At 41.6% G+C, this 17,524-nt stretch overlaps 1 protein-coding gene across 1 annotated transcript in view; it reads left to right on the top strand.

The window, feature by feature from the left end:
- The window catches only part of TSPAN4 (tetraspanin 4), a 207,067-nt gene that overhangs the window by 125,120 nt on the left and 64,423 nt on the right, over positions 1-17,524 (top strand). The window contains exon 2 of the mRNA XM_009889357.1: positions 8,730-8,921. Within this exon, the coding sequence (XP_009887659.1) occupies positions 8,730-8,921 (192 nt within the window). The remainder of the gene's footprint in view (positions 1-8,729; positions 8,922-17,524) is intronic.

Raw genomic sequence — 17,524 nt, 5'->3', positions numbered from 1 at the left:
GCCGGATCCTTGGCTGTTGTTGATCAGGGTAGTGACTGATCAGTCATGATGATTGACACCAGCATGTTGACAGCAGGGAATGTAGGCCTGCAGCTCTTGGAGGAGTTTGGCTGCTGCTTGTATTGCAAGATGAGATTTTTGTATTTGAAACTCATTCTTAAGCAAAATGAAAATAATATGGCATGGCAAGGCCCAACAGCTAGTTTCATAGAACTTTTAATTTTTAACTGCTTATCTGCAGAGCTGTAGAGATTGCATTTGAAATGCTTTGTGCTTTACTCCGTTGCAGTCTTTTAAAGCATCTTCCTGTAAGTCATAGGTGTATCAGTGAGAGAGTTCAAAAGTGGAATTAAATGACACCACAAGAAAATAAAATTTTGGCTTGAGAGAATATACTGCAGTGAGTAGATGTTGTTCTAAAAGAAAGTGTTGAGTCTGGGAGTAGAGCAGCATCTGTTTGTGATGTGTAATTTATGTGGGATAATGTCTATCTACTGGGTGGAGCTGGCACTTGTTAGGAGTTGAGACCAGATGTGTCTGCCTGAGAAGCAACTGAGAGCCCATCTGAATTAGATGAGGAAAGGATTTCCCGAGATGTTCCCTTTCACAGAGGGGCTTTGCAGACTCCAGGATTTGTGTTTGTTTTTTTTTTTTGTTTTTTTTTTCATTCTTTACAAAACCTCGTGATGTGCCCTACTATTGAAATCCCAAGTCTCAACAGACTTTTGAGGTCTATCCCAAGACTCAATAAACTGGAGACTTTTCTCCCCTTACGCTTCTCTGAAGACTTCTGCAGGGGACTGTGCTGACTCAGCCAGCCTGACAATCAAAGTGCTAAAGACGCATGGGTGGAGTACAAGGTGGAAAGGATGTGCTTGCATTCAGCCAAGCTTTAAAAGGCTGCTTAGTCCCTATAGTAGGAAATCAGGGAGACTTCCTATGATAGAATCATAGAATTGTTTAGGTTGGAAAAGACCTTTAGGATCATTGAGTCTAACCATTAACCTAGAACTGCCAAGTCCACCACTAAACTATCTCCCTAAGTGCCACATCTTCCTCTTTTAAATACCTCCAGGGATGGCAACTCAACCCCTTCCCTGGGCAGCCTGTTCCAATGCTTGACAACCCTTTCCATAAAGGCTGTTTCCTCTTGTCCTATTGCTTGTTACTTGGGAGAAGAGACTGACCCCCACCTCACTACAACCTCCTTTCAGGTAGTTGTAAAGAGTGATAAGGTCTCCCCTGAGCCTCCTTTGATCTAGATGATATGTAAACCCAGTTCTCATTGATTTTTTGATGCAAATTATGAGACAGCTCAAGTGTTCTGGAGTGATGACAGCTGAGAATTTGCTGGCAGCTGCCCAAATTCCATAAGCGATACTGAAGACCTGGGTCATGGCTGCAAGAGCAGAAGGCAGCACTACAGAGGAGTGCAAGTGCATGTGTGAAAAGAGCTGAAGTGGAAGTATCTTTACTCTGCTTCAGAAATGCAGCTATATAATTTAATCTTTTTTTTTTTTTTTTTTTTTTAAATGTACCATAACATAAGCACTTTGTAGTTTCTAATTTAGCTATTGATTGCAACAACACAAGAGTCCATTACATGTGGGCATAAGTTCTGGGATTTCCCTGCAACCTTTATCATACCACAAAAAATCTAGTGGACTGGGTGCGTAGAGGTTAACAGGTCTTACTCCAGATTTGCTAAGGTTTAGAGAGAGGAGTCTGGGTATGATCCCTATACCTGTTGGAAAAGAAGTACAGCTTGTATAGGTCCAATGGATCTGAGGGAGAGAAAAAGATTTTGAAGTAGTTGCTAATTACACGACAGATTTCTAAATTTTGGGTTGAGATAAGATATACTTTCATTGATACAAAAACAAGAGTATGACATGTACATAAGGAAAACAGTGACTTAACTCCTTGGTTGTTGTATCTATAACCCTGTCTCTGAAAACAGGCCGATGCTAAGCAAAGCAAGCAAGCAAAAAAAATTGAGTGAAACTGTAAGTGAGCATTAAAACTAGGGAGGGGGAGAGGTTAAAGTAAGGAAGATATACAAATGTTGAGAAAGTTTCATTTAAGTGAGTACCCTATTTTTGGTCATGGTTGCTCAGGGATGCTTAGAGATTATAAGAAAAAAAAGAGAAGATAACAAAGGACATACCAGCTGCTGCAATTAATTGTTTAAGGTCTTCCTGCAACAGCTGCATGCAAAATATCATTTTTAATAAATGCTAGGATACCTTGCCCACCTTTCATTTGTGTCATCCATTTTTGAACCTGCTTATATTTTGACATCCACAAAACTCCGTGGCAATGTATTCCAAAATTTAATTAAATGTTTTGTGAAAAAGTACTTGCTTTTATTGGTTTTCAACCTACAGACCAAGTAACCTCTAGCTTTTTTTATCTCAAGAAAAATGAATAATGATCCTCTGTTCACCTTTCCTATCCCACATTGGTGTTTATAGACTGCTACTGTTCCAGTTTTTTCTTTCCCAAGAATGTGGCCCCTACTAACTGATCTTTTTTCAAGTATTTTTTCCCTGTTCATTTGAAATTGTTGCTAAAAGCACACAGCTCAGATCATGGACATTTTGGATGAGGTTTGTGCATGTGCTTCAGTTCTGCATTGGAGAGCTCTAGCGCCTAATACGCTAAGGGTAGAAATGTGCTTCAGTTCCCAATTTACTACTCCAAACTTTAACTTTCCAAACTCCAAACTTTAACTTTCCAAAATGAGGTACAAAGGGATTAAATTTTATACCCTCCATTATAGAATCATAGAATGGTTTAGGTTGGAAGGGACCTTGAAGATCATCAATTTCCAACCCCCGGCCATAGGCAGGGACACCTCCCACTAGACCAGGTTGCCCAAGGCCACATCCAGCCTGGCCTTAAACACCTCCAGGGATGGGGCCTCAACAACTTCTCTGGGCAACCTGTTCCAGTGCCTTACCACCCTCAAAGTGAAACATTTCTTCCTAATGTTTAATCTAAACCTGCCCTCTTCCAGTTTATATCCATTCCCCCTCGGCCTGTCACTGCATGCGCTAGTAAAAAGTCCTTCCCCAGCTTTCCTGTAGGCCCTGGAAGGGACTGGAAGGCTGCAATAAGATCTCCCCGGAGCCTTCTCTTCTCCAGGCTGAACAGCCCCAGCTCTTTCAGCCTCTCGTCATAGAAGAGGTGCTCCAGCCCTCGGATCATCCTTGTGGCCCTCCTCTGGACACACTCCAGCAGGTCCATGTCTTTCTTATGTTGGGGACTCCAGAGCTGGATGCAGTACTCCAGGTGGGGTCTCATGAGAGTGGAGTAGAGGGGCAGAATCACCTCCCTTGGCGTGCTATGTGTTAAATTCCCATATACCATCCCATATTTGTTAAATTTCACACCTCTGACTAGTGAAAGAAATGCAGCTTGAACTACACTGAAGTAATACTACTAGTATATGTCACATAAATTCTGCTAAAGTGTCCGTTCATGTCCATCATCCATGTCCATCATCCATGTCCATCATCAGCAAATTCAGTCATCCTGCATACTGGCAGTCGGTAGTGGTGGTGTGGTGCAAATGGATGTCTACGAGGTCTTCAGTAGTCTAATGGCCATAGATTGACAGCTTGAAGGTGTTTTCCAGAAGTGGCTGGCAGGATGGTTTCCACTCCTTCCTCCAAGATAGGCAGCAGCTACACTAACAGGTTGTTTGCATGTGCCTGTATAGAAAGCCGGGGTCTCTGCATTAGCGCACATGCTTCTGCTTTTTCTATGTAAGATTCTCGATTCATTTGATCCTGTCAATGTATATATGTATTCCATTTCCACCTCCTCTATGTGTCTAGCTGAAACGAACAGTAATTTAAGTATGCCTTACATTACAAGAACATTTGCTGGATAATGTTCACATCACTACTATTAATACTTTGGTGTTGATTTTTCCATTGTATACTCTTACTCCATAGTTAGAAGGGGAAGCGTATTTACATAGGAGGGACTGGATAGCAAGTGGGTTTGAGAAAGCCTTTCTGGCTTAAATATGTAGAGACTGGGGGAGGAAAAACCCTCCATGTTAGTTAGTTTAACTACAGAACAACTGGTCATACCTTCCACTTGCATTCTGTTATTTGTATTTTTTAATATCCAAGGAATATTTTTTTTTTGTCTAAAAGAGGGAGTATGATGGGTAGATCCTAATCAGATACAATATGAGAAGCCTCAATTAGATGCATTTTCTGTGTAATAAAACCACTAAAAAACCCACTTAAAGACACCAAAGCCATTATCATGAACAATGAGACAATTTCTCTTGCAGTATTTTAAGTGCGTAGCTGTAACTTCAGAATTATTTTCTCCAGCAACATGCATATATCCAGGGCTGTTTGGGATTACATTGTTTACCATACTGTAAGATCAATTCCAAATGCATGCACTGAAGTCTGAATTATTTATTTTCTAGCCCATTAGAACAATTTGGAGGATCTAATTCCGTAGGCAGCTTTTCTGCCAAGAGAGCGAGTGCACACGTGTCTGTGTATCTCTTGGGGAAGAAGAGACAGACTGAATCTATGCTTTTAGAGTAAGCCACCCACTTTACTGTTTGACTCAGCTGTATAAATGCCTATGAGCAATTTGTCTTGGGCAGAATAAACTGTTCCTTCCACAGCCAATTGCAAGGTCCAGGTCTTGCAAAGAACCCACTGTTCGTGTTTTTGTATTCATGGTTTTGCAACTGAGGCACAGACCACTGAACAGCCTGTTCCAGATTTACACTGAGGTCTGTCCTGGAACAAACACTTAACTCAAAGCTCCTAAGTCTTAGGGCTGTGACACCATCCTTTCTGGTGTCCCACTGTTTTGGCCTTAGAATAAAAGATTTTACCAAAAAAATGCAACATCTATTAAAAAAAACCCAAAAACGTTAGAGGAAGCTGCATTTCGTTTCAGGTTTTGCCATGAGCTGCCTTGTTTACAAGACATTGGATTATCATGAACAATTCGGCAAATAATATGTTAAACATTTCACAAGGGAATTAAAAAATGGTGTTGTCAGTAGTCTGATATCTTTGAGGGGGATTTGTGTTTTTTTTAAAAAAAGTCAAACCTGCACTCACCACATGGAATCAATACAGAATCATATTTGGCTGCCAATAGATCAGGTTCAAGCTGTAGGCTTCTCGATAATCTTTTTGTTTTAATGTTTTCTCTTTTCACCATGACAGCTTCACTGTTTGCTTGGAAGCCCCCAATTAGTAGCCCTGTTAATGGTTTTGGTTTTGTTTAATTTCACATCTCGGCAAGCCCTGAAAGCTGTCAAGAATTATCATCTCATCACTCCTCTTGTTACTGTTTGCCACAAACAGGGACTGGGGGTTGGGTATGGAGTAGGGACACAAAAAGTGGAGGAAAGGGAACATCATAAATAACTAAGTAAAATTATCTGTTACTTAACAGCTCCTTAGATGCCAAGATGAAGAAATCGAACCAGACAGGCAGCATAGAACCAATTACAATAGTTTTCTCTTCATTCTGATCCAGAATAAATAAATGTGATCCTTCTGATGTTAGACTGGGAATTACGCTGCTGTTCAGTTCAGAATGGGGCTAGGGGATGGGTTAGAAGTGAGCTTTTTGAATGTTTGGGAGTAGAAAATATTCTGCTATCACTGGAAAGGTTCCTGTGGCTGTCTTGGTGGTTCTTGGTTCCCTTAAGCATTTCCTTAACCAGGTGCTTGAGTGTTATTATGGTCATTGGATGGACACTTACAGGTGTGCTTCACTCCTTGGTGGAAAGGGGACTTTAAAGAGCAGTTTAGACTAGAGTTAAGGGCAGCCTTTTTTTCCCGGCCTGATGTGACAGCTTGGCGACATTATTCAAGGACCGTGAGGGGACGCTCTGGTGTGGGAAAAGGCTGAACTAAGGTGGAGCAGCCCTTAGTAGTGTGTGCTGATGTTTCTTAAGCAGCACTTCGAGAAATCCAGTTTGAGCCTGGTGATTTAATGCTCAAAGGATCCCTTTGTGCATTTCAGGGTTTGGTTAATCAGCCTAAGGAAGAGCTGTGCATTATCTCTTCAAAAACAGGAAGATAATGAGCTGCTAGAGAGCCTGATGTATGTTAGAGTATCTCTGAATTGAGGGTAATGTAGTGAGATACTCCTGCTGACCGACTCACCTGAAATATTCAGCCTTGATCTAAATGGGTACAGTCACAGTCACAGCATTTTGCACAAACTTGCACAAACTTGCAAAACTCTTGGTTTTGTGATGTTTTGTGCCGCTGGTGAATTCCTAGTTTCTGCAGACAAGAATGACTATGGAGGGAGAAGATGTTGGAATCAACTATCCAAAAGGCAACGATGTCTCAAGCATTATGCATTATACAGAATTTAATGGGCAACGGAGGAGCAGGCAAGCAGGTCTTGCCTTTACCAAACACAGCAGTGTCCTCAGCAAGACCCACCTCCCATAATACAAATGATAGTTGTAAGTTTAAGTATCACTCAAAGCAGTGTAGCAACATGAAAGGTGGTGAAATAAGCTGCCTCCTATTGCTGCTGTTGAATTGCTTCAGAAACAATTAACTGAAGATAATAGGTCAACGTATTGCCAGGTGATGCCTCTGCTGGTGCTGGGCACCTGCCTTCCTTAGGCTTAATTGGGCCATTTGTGCGGCCTCACTGTGCCTGAGGTTCTGAGGCTGATTTTGAGGCAGAATGTCCACCAGACTGCAGAGGCAGAGGTACCTCTATGCTTTCCATCCTGTTCCTCGACCTATTAGTGCTATTCCTGACTGTATTTCCTTTCCTTCCTAATAGTGCCATTTCTGACTGTATTTCGGCGCTCTGACCAGTTCAGTTTTAACTTGGGTGTCTGCTACCTCTCCTTTGATGTTGTTCTGTAGTCCAGTAGACCTTCAGAGTTTTATTCGCATTTTAGAGAATTTATTCCTATTTTTTTCCCATATTTTTTCCTTGGGCTACGTTGATAGCTTTTGTTTATGTCCCCTGAGTTACCCTAAATGATTTTCTATGGGTTACCTTCTTTAAGTATTCATCCATCTCTTCTCTCCTGGTCATTCTTCAATCATTTTAGACCATGTTAAAGATCATGGTCCATAAGTGAACATAGAGGGGAGGTATTTCCAGTGCATATGGTCAGGGCATGGACTGTCCCTCCATGGTGCTTGTAGAGGGTATTTTGTGAAAGGGTGGTGGGATGCCTGTATATGAAAAGGCTGCTGAATGAAATTATTTGGGTCCCTGTGTCCTGAAGTCTGCCTTCTCTCAGTGGAGACACACAGGTTGATGCAGCTGAGGTACGTTACGATGAGGTATAGTTTGACTCCTTAGTTCTGTACAAAACAGACTGGTTTGCAACTGGCATGAGGAGTCCTGCCTTGAGACACAGCCGCCTTTGTTGTCCCTTATTGAGGGGCAATTCAGTGGCATGCAGAGGCAACTTACTACTCAGAAATTGCTTCGGCTTTTGTTTTCTCTTCTGTGTTTAATTTCTGAGGCTTAGCTCTACCCCAGGATTAGCTCTGTCTTTTTCCTTCCCTGGTTCATGAGCTGCTTTATGTTCATCCACTTTATGCAGATATTTAATTGATATGCTCCTATGTCTCGGTTACTACTCTATGAACACAATTTCTTTCCTAGCCTTTAATTGATTTGGATAATAAAGTGCAATTATAAAACTCAATAAAAATTATAAAACTCAATAAAAAGCGAGACCAGGAAAGAAAGAAACCTAAGTGATACTCTGCTGTGTGACTTTATAATAATGCAAAACCCCCTTTGGTTTAATTCTATTTAATTGCCCAGCTTTACTCAGATTGTTACAATTCTGCAGGCTTTCTCACAGTTATAAGCAGCACACTTACAAATGTTTGCATTTTTTAAAAGTTCCTCGTGTACGTAATAATTGTAAATGTTATGGTTTTGTGGTGACTGCTAACTGCACTGGCATCCTCCGTTCTCCTTGCTCACATGCCTGGGGAGCTTGTACTACTGCTCCCCTCAAACTTTTCCTGAAGCAGACAAGTCCTCTTCTGAAGATTGAATTACCAAACCAGTGGCCACATTAGAAGTAAACATCTGTTTGATTTTTTTTAATGCTACGGGGGCATTCTCCCTCCTTCTCTGGCCCCTTTACACTCTAAATGTTCTCTTGCTTCCAAGGGAGGCTAGACCTTGGACAGGAACTAAATAAGAAGAGGTGTGAGGTGCCCTACAAGGGGATGCTCTGGCAAGATTTGTTGATGGCATGTGTCAGGGATGGGAGATGGTGTATTGGGATGGAAAGAACATGGGACCAAAAGTGCTTCAGCCATTCTGGGCAGCTCTCTGATGTACCTACATAGGATATGGGGTTTTTTCAGTCCCTTTGAGATCTGAATCTTTGGGAATTTCTCTTTTACTCAGTGTCTGCTTTTTCACTAGAGGGGAAGAGACCTGTTTTTTCAAAGTTATGTCTTGGATTTAGGAAATCTGGGTCTTTTTCTTGAGTGTAACATCTTACTAATGGGTTGCCCCTCTATATTTTTTCTTCTCTCTGCTTTGTCTGTTTTCCCTTCTTAAAGGGGCATGGGAAGAGATCATTTCTTATTAGGTGTGACTGCTGGGTTTACCACAGCAGAGCTGTTCCACTGCTGCCATATTGATATGGATTAATATCTGGGGCTACTTGGACACGATAACTGAGTTTCTTTGTTTCTCTTCATTTTTTTCAGTTGGGAGGCTGTGGAATCCTTGGAGTAGGCATCTGGCTGGCTGTTACCCAAGGGAACTTTGCCACCCTCTCCTCTTCTTTCCCGTCCCTGTCAGCTGCCAACCTACTGATCGTCACAGGGACATTTGTCATGATCATTGGCTTCGTGGGCTGCATAGGCGCCATCAAAGAAAACAAGTGCCTCCTGCTGAGTGTGAGTATTAAGCCACTACGGTGTTGCAGTGTTTTCTGTCTTAAGGTGCTGGTGCTATTCCAATGCATGTTACAGTGTCCTGTATTTCAACAGCAGTTTCCCACTTGACATGGATGAGATATGAGTTATGTTTGAATCAGTCTTTGATAGCTCTAAGGAGCTGCTAAGGTCATTCCTGACCATGCTTTTAACCTGTCCTTGGAGGATGAGACCTGCAAGAAGGGAAGGGTTAGCAGTGGTGTGTGTTTCCTTGAACTCTTCACAGAAGAGGGAGACGTTTGTGAAGACATCTTTTGCAATGTACCCTTGAATCATTTTTTACTCAGCTTTGGTAACTATCTACTCCAGATGTCTACCCTGGCTGGACTGATGTTCTGAAGTCCTGGGCAGAAAGATCAATGTAGGCAGGAAACACTGTAATGAGATTGATTTTGGTTTAAATTGGAAGTTAAGTCCTTCAGATTTGGCAATGTTGTTTTTGCCAGTCGTTTACTCTCAAAAGGCTGAGATGTCAGGAAGCAAAGGTGGCAGCACAAGGAGACTGCTGTGAAATCAAAGATTAATAAGGTGCCAGCTGTCCATGATTTAACAGAGGTTTGAGCCTATCATATTTTATCAAAATGTAATTTGATGCCACTTAAAGCTGGACTTTACAAGTAGTGAGTGCCTGATCTAGTTGTTTGCGTCCTGTTCAGATGAAGATCAGGAAGTGAGGTGATCTTGCTTCTCAAGTCCAGGACTTCACCGTGAGGTTCGACAAACCTCAGAATGAAGTGAAGTTGGGGTTCAGTTTGGTGAGCTGGTGATTCCTCTGTAAAAGGCTGTTCCTCACTGAGCTTTGCATATTCATTTTGCTCCCCTGGGAACTACAGAAAGAGTCAAGGCACACAGGCCCCAAGAAAAATTCATCCTGTAAAAATTTTTAGAGTCACTGTGAGATTGGATTAGAGTGACTGTGATTCACTGTGAGATTTCCCTGACTGGAAAAGGGGAAACATAACTCCTACTTTCAAAAGGGAAAAAAGGAAGACCTGAGGAACTACAGGCCAGTCAGTCTCACCTCTGTGCCTGGCAGGATCATGGAGCAGATCCTCCTGGAAACTCTGCTAAGGCACATGGGAAATAAGGAGGTGATTAGTAGCAGCCAGCATGGCTTCACCAAGGGCAGGTCATGCCTGACAAATTTGGTGGCCTTCTACGAAGGGGTTACAGCGGCAGTGGACAAGGGAAGAGCAACTTATGTCATCTACCTGGACTAGTGCAAAGTGTTTGACACTGTCCTGCACAATATCCTGGTCTCTAAATTGGAGGGACATGGATTGAACAGGTGGATCACTCAGTGGATAAGGAACTGGCTGGACAATCGCACACAAAGAGCTGTGGTCAACGGCTCGATGTCCAAGTGGAAACCAGTGACAAGTGGCATTCCTCAGGGGTCGGTACTGGGACCCGTGCTGTTCAACATCTTTGTCGGAGCCATGGACAGTGGGGTTGAGTACACCCTCAGCAAGTTTGCTGATGATACCAAGCTGTGTGGGGAGGTAGACTGGAGGGGAGGGATGCCATCCAGAGGGACCTGGACAGGCTGGAGAGGTGGGCCCATGCAAACCTCATGAATTTCAACAAGGCCAAGTGCAAAGTCCCTGCACCTGGGTCGGGACAATGCCAAGCACAAATACAGGCTGGGCGGGGAATGGATCGAGAGCAGCCCTGAGGAGAAGGACCTGAGAATGCCCCTTCTCTACTGCTTTTTAAGAGGACTGTTTTGTTGCAGCTGGGATGTGATGGGATTTATCATCTAAGTTGTAGAGGGGAAGCTACTAAACACGTATCTGTATGACACACAAACAGTGTTTAACAATCACTGCAGGATCAAGTCATTACACTCCTTTCTACATCTCCCAGGCCACCACTTCACATCTGGCTTTGTTCCTGTTAGCAGCTAAGATTGATTTTTGAACTGAATTCCTGTAATTTGTCTCCAGAAGATATTACCACAAATGTGACAGCAACTCATGGAATAAGTTGTCTTGCTCATATGTGATGTCACTAACATATCTTCTTTTGCAACGATTGGTTTAGCTAACTTTCCTAAATTTTTCTTCCATTTAGAAAGAGGAGCTTTGATAGTACAGTGACAGAGAAATGGAAGTCTGGCCACAAAGGTGTTTGAGATTGACTGATGGAGACTATTTGATTGTATGGGTAGTGTATTCTGTTGCAGTATTCACTGGATAATTTTTTTGATTCTCTTAATTTACCCTCACCTCCTGATATCTGGCCAGCCCCAGCGCTATACCAATAAAGAGGCAAGTACTAAACAAGCTTAGGGAAATGGAATGGACAGGAATTAGACAAGGTCTGCAGTCAGTTGAAACAGGTTTGTGGTGGGCTTAAAACCAATGAAAAGCTATTAATGAAGTACTAAAATGGAAGCAAGAAGTAAAAGCTAGGATGTTGTGTGCCTTGCATGTTTCAGTAGTCTGTATGCAATAGTCTGATGAAGTGAGGCTTGGAATGGACAAAAAGAAAAAGAAGTGGAATAAAGCAAGCTGGAGGAGCACCCCAGGATGCTATCGTGGTGGGATGGCAGATACTTAAGTTATAACCTACGTATATGAGATCAAACATTGCTCCACTGAGCAGAACATCACTGCGATCTGTAAGTGAGTAGCAGGTTTCACTGACCTTCACCTTTCTTCTGCTCAATACAGTGTGAGACAAAGTCTGGGATGTTAAGTATGACCATAGACAGTAATAAAGATGATGCGAATGTCATCTGGTTTTCCAGATGATCTGGCCATACTGTATTCCTGTCACCTCCTGCTCTGAAATCATTCCCTTAAGATCTCCTTGAAGATACTTATGGCATTATAAGTATGCGGACCACATGGACATGCCTGGTTTAACCAAGAAAAAATTGGACCTCCACTTGCTGTTATCTCCTGTAGTACACCCCATCCTAATGATAGGTTGGCAGTAGTCTTTAGACCTGCAAGGACTGGAAAGACAAATTTCCCATGCAGTAGGAGCACCTCTTGTTCTGCTTCCTAAAAGCAAAAGAAAGAGGTAAGAATGTGGCAGTTGCAAGTTAGGGAAGGATGTAGTTGGGGGGATGTGCTGCTGTTATTGGGATGGGTAGTTTGGAGGAAGACACTGGAAATATTACAGGAGGCACGGAGCACCACTGGGATCCTGAAATGGACTGGGAGTGAGCAGGGCAGGAAGAACTACTAGCTCAACCCACCTGCATTTGAGGAACAGAATTTTATGTGGTGTTGGATGTTTGCGTATGGTTTTAAGCCTTATAATAGTGCTACTGTTCGATGCTGTGATAAGGGATGAGATTTCCTAAGGAGTCTGCTTGAATGCATGAGAAATAAGCAGTATCAAAGAGACATCTCGATCTATTTATATTTCATACACTAGGTTGCAGAGCAGATGAGACTCTGATCCTGTATCTTTGTGTTCTCCACATATGACATTTGTCTTGGGTTGTCAAAGCAAACCTGTAAGCTCTTTGGTATTAGGCTGCTGTGATGTTAGGTGTAAATTATAGTAATGGCTTATCTCTGGCATTTGCTAACAACTTTTGAAAAAAAAAAAGGACAGACAGTGTTTTAAGTAGCAGAGGACAGATGGAGGAAGGAGGTCAAAAGGAGAAGTTTAATTTGTAAATGAGATTTTTTCATAGCTGCATGCAATAGTCAGGAATGATCCACATTAACTCTCTGAATATAGTGTTTAGATAGCCTAAAGCTTCAAAGTTTTACTGACTTGAAAAGACTTACCTGGTGTCCACTGACTAAGGAGCTGGCAGATATTCTTTACTTAGTGGCAATGTATAGCCAGGACAATGCCTCATTAATGTGTGAAGAAATAGGCCCATTCCTATTTCTCTGCATTCAGAGGATGAGAATAATATGAAAATATAAAATGGAGCGTGAAAAAAATTTGAAAGGAAACCTCAACCATCCTATGCGTTCTGCAAAAATACACAGATTGGGTGAGTTGTGCAGCTGTCATTCTAAGATTTCAGTGAAGAAGAATGGATATTTACAATGATTCTTATTTGCTCCAGCTACAACATGAAAGAACATAAACTTTTCCCTAGGGTAATCAGAGCAACTAGCATTTCTTGGAATAAGTATGCAACCTGGTGTATATAATCTTGCATCCGAATGTAGATGCAAATTGATAAGCAAAGCAGGCGAACAATACTTTCTTGCTTTAGTAAGATTCCTTTGACATTTCTGCTATTCTTGTTGCTTAAGATTATATAACAGAGTTCCCTCTGCTACAAGCTCAGCTATAATTAGAAAATGGTAGCTTTGCTCTGACGGGTTGGTGACTGTCCTGAACAGGTGACAGAGGTAATAAGCTAAGAGTCTGACTTGAGAAAGTTAGTTTATGGACTTCCATTGTTTTTTTCATAGGTATGAAAAAATTTTTGAAATGAAAAAAAAATTCATATTTTTCATCCTGTGCTGCGGGATTATATAGCTGTACTATAAATCTTTATAGGGTATCTTAAAACAAAATTAGAAATCTGGGTTTGCTCCCTTCTTCTCTGCAAATGTATTATAGTTCTCATGTCCATCAGAGCTATTAGCCATATCCATCATCTTTGTGAAGTTTAGCTAAACATTTAGCTGAAGTTCTCTTAACCCCATTGCAATGCTGTTCAGCTGAGGGCAGGTCCTTGCAGAAGATGAGGCACCAGCTTGCTGTACCACTGTAGCACAATCAGTTGTGATGACTTGATCATAGTATTGTCTTTAGGCAGGTGCTGTATGTACATGTGCATATGCCATTGCTCTGTGCTAAAGAAATTTATTCCTGATTAAGTACTTTTTTCTCTTTCATGCTCAAATGTTGACCAAGATGATCCTTAAGTGTCTGTGTAAACATTGTCTTTTAAGTTAATTGCTTAAGATCTATGTTTGAGGAGCTAAATTGCCTGAATTCCCTGCCTTTCATACATGTTCAGCAGAGATCTATATTTCAGAGAGTTATAGAATACCGGGTTGGAAGGGACCTCAAGGATTATCTGGTCTGACCTTTCATGGCAAAAGCATGGTCTAGACAAAATGGCCCAGCATGCTCTCCAGCTGATTCTTAAAAGTGTCCAATGATGGAGAATCCACCACTTCCATGGGGAGATTATTTCAATGGCTGATTCTTCTCTGCGAAAAATTTTCTTCTTCTGTCCAATTGGAATCTCCCCTTGAGTAACTTGTACCCATTACCCCTCATCTTTTCCAGCACTCCCTAGCCCCTTTATCCTCCATGGAAGCTTCCCATGGAATCCCGGCCAACTGAGTTCTGAGCGAGCTGAAGTTTGCTCTTCTAAAATTTAAAACCTTTGTCTTAGTACTAACATTCAGCGTGCTCAGCGGGATCCCAAACCCCACAATATTGCAAGTTTGCACTCTATGCTTGCACTGAAAAAGGTCATTATTCCATGGATAGTCCAGGTCAAAAATCTCAGCTCTAAACATTAAATCATGATGAATTATGTTATTTATTATCTGTATTACAGTATCCCCTGCAGGCAGCCCATGAGATCAGGATGCTCATTCTGTATAAAATTCCTGGTAAGAGGAGGTCCCTGACCAGTAGACCTTACCGTCTAAATAGATAAAACAAATGGAAAGTATTATTATCCTCATTAGACAGATGGGGAGCTGCAGCACAGTGAAACTAAGTGCCTTGTGTAGGTTGCACTGGGAGATTGTGGGAGAGCTATGAAGTAAACCAAATTTGTCTAAATCTCAACCGAATGCCTTTGTCATCTTTCTCTGATTGCAGCAGAGTATGTCTAGCTGTTCTGTGTGCCACAATGACCTTTAAGAAGTATTTAGTCCGTGTTTCCATAATAATGACAAATGTGATTTCTTTCATCATGTGTATTATGTCCAAACGGTAAATAAATATCCCAAAGCAAAATTAGTTCTCAATTTTTATCTTGTTGAAAGTGTCTAATTGGCACAATTAGCTGGTTTCCATGAGCTCCACTGCAGGTTGTCCCAGCTGAGCCAATCAGCCTAATTGCAGCGTTACCTTCAGTTAAATGGGAAACAGGACATTCCGAGAAGCTGCCAGAAAGGGCATGTGAACATGGTCTAATGCAAATTTTTTGCAAATAGGAACTTACTTTTGGTGCAGAAAATCATAGTCATTGGTAAAAAACAGTACTGGGCCCTTTGTGAAGGAAGGATTTTTATGTCTATTGGTTGTTACAGCACACAGGTATAGATACCATGTTTCCAGATACTTGCAATTTAAATAATAGCCAATGTCCTGGAAGGAAATAAGATCCATAGGCAATTCTTTATTTCACCCTCTGATTTTGTGAAACTTTTTTTTTTTCTCCAATGATTTGGCACAAAACCCACATTCTTCTCCTGGCTGGGATATGCAACATGGCCAATAACCCAATCAAAAGAGGTAGAGGAGAGGTCTTGCTTGTGTAAACTTTAAGGCCTAAAAAGGCCTTAAGTTGACATAGGTGATTCTTCACAACATATAGCCCATATAGTAATATATTAGAAAGAGGAAAGGACTTGAATTAGACAAAATGTTGATTCGTCTCTGATTACCCAAAGCCAGCGGCCTTCTTATAAAGCACCAAGGTTGGGTATTTTCCATTAAATCAAGGATCAGATAAGTAAGAAGATGGCTTGGATACGCTCTCTTTCCCCTTATTCCTGATTTGTGGGTAAGCCTGATTTATTTTCTTTTTCGTAGAAAAGCTGAAACAATGATTAATGAGAAGGGGAAAGAAAATAATCATTAACAGACAGATCTGTGTTCAGCTTAATTTAAATGAGAATCTCATGTTAATAAGCGAGGAGTTCATCACAGTCGCTGATGTGAATAAGATCAGAATTAAACCTTGATATTAGGTCAGGACCAGCTGAGGAAAGAGCTGATACTATATACGTATCTGAAAGTCAATCCAGACATCAAAAGGCTCTTATTTATGGAATAGTGTAAGGGGAAAATGAGTGCCCGTGATGTTTTGTACTGTGCTGTTGAGAGTTTTCTGAACCTTCAGCCAGCTCATCTGTAAGTGAAATAGCAATAAAGAAAATGAGGAAAAAGTTAATGAGTGGGAAGAAAAGGAGAATAAAAAACTCTACTGTTTTCAATAGTGTCACTGGATCCAATCAGAGCTGACAGCTGAAACTCCATTGGTGACAGGGAATTTATTTCAAAGCAACTAAATGGGAAAGAAATAGCCCGTGAATGACTTCATCTCAGTAATTTAATGCTACAGACCAAACAGTAGATTCTCATTCCAGCTTAGCACATGTGCTTGTGTTCTTTTAGCAATCTGAGTAGCAAAATCAAGGAAATTGTGGCTGCAGCCATAGCAGCAAACGAGTGATGCAAAGACGAGGAAGATATCATACACGCAGCCTGAGAGCCTTATATATCATGTGTAACACTTCTCTGTGTAGTGCTGTGTTGCATATGAAAGCCCTAACTTGCTGCCTCTTTGGAGTGTTAATACTGAGTACCAAACTCTCCTAGTTTTTTTACCTCTCCTTTGTTATTAAGAATCTGCTCCTCATTGCCTTTCAGTTTTTAGCTTCTTCCGCTTGGCTGATACTGAAACTCAGGAGTGGATGGGACCTGTCTGAGTCCTCCTCTTTCTCCCTTCTTTTCTTCAGCCCTGGTAGCAGTTAATCAAAGCACCTGGAAACAGAGGAGAGAAAGAATAAAGCTGTTTTCCTTCCCTCCTGTTTTTAGACTTGAGCCTAGGCTCAGTGTGTAGGAAGGGCTTACCTCATAGGGTAGTATTTATTTTTCTGATACAGACTGATACAATACCACTAGTGTTTGATATGCTTTGAATCATAGAATCATAGAATATCTCAAGTTGGAAGGGACCCATAAGGATCATTGAGTCCAACTCCCTGCTCCTCATGGTGCTACCTAAAACTAAACCATATGACTTAGAGCATCATCCAGATGCTCCTTGAACTCTGACAGGCTTGGTGCTGTGACCACTTCCCTGGGGAGCCTGTTCCAGTGACCGACCACCTCTCAGTGAAGAATGCCCCCGTTCCTTCTTGTTTGCCAAGATGCTGCTTTGTGGCAGTCAAACAGTGTGACAGTGCCATGTGCAGGAGTCAGTGTAGCTGTACTAATTTATATCAAGGCTTAATCTGTTTGTCTGAATGGCTATCAGTGTTTCTGAGTTCCTAATTCCTGGTTGATTAATCTATTAACTAGTAGTTTTTAGCTGTGTATTAGCAACATCAGTTTCTCTGACAGTCTACACAGGCTCAAGATCCCCTATGACTTAGAAAGCCTCCCTCACTTTTGTCTCAGTATTCAACCAACTCTCATGTGCCAGAGTTTCTTGAAAAGGAACCTGGCTCTGAACCGTTTCAAAAGGGGGCCCAGAAACCAAGCCTCATCTGGCCCTACTATTGTCTGTAAGGATTTGAATTGGGTCACAGATACCTCACTGCTCATCAAATGACTAGGACAATTAAGTAATCCAATGAACCCCATGGTGGAAGAGCAGAACATAAGACTACATGGTGGTCAAGAAAACACTTTCAAGGAAGCCTGTTTTCTACCAGAGC

This window comes from Charadrius vociferus, unplaced genomic scaffold (assembly GCF_000708025.1).
Source record: "Charadrius vociferus isolate BGI_N301 unplaced genomic scaffold, ASM70802v2 scaffold467, whole genome shotgun sequence".
NCBI classification, from domain to species: domain Eukaryota; kingdom Metazoa; phylum Chordata; class Aves; order Charadriiformes; family Charadriidae; genus Charadrius; species Charadrius vociferus.
The sequence above is the reverse complement of the archived record's forward strand: the minus strand, read 5'-3'. Positions and strand labels throughout refer to the sequence as shown.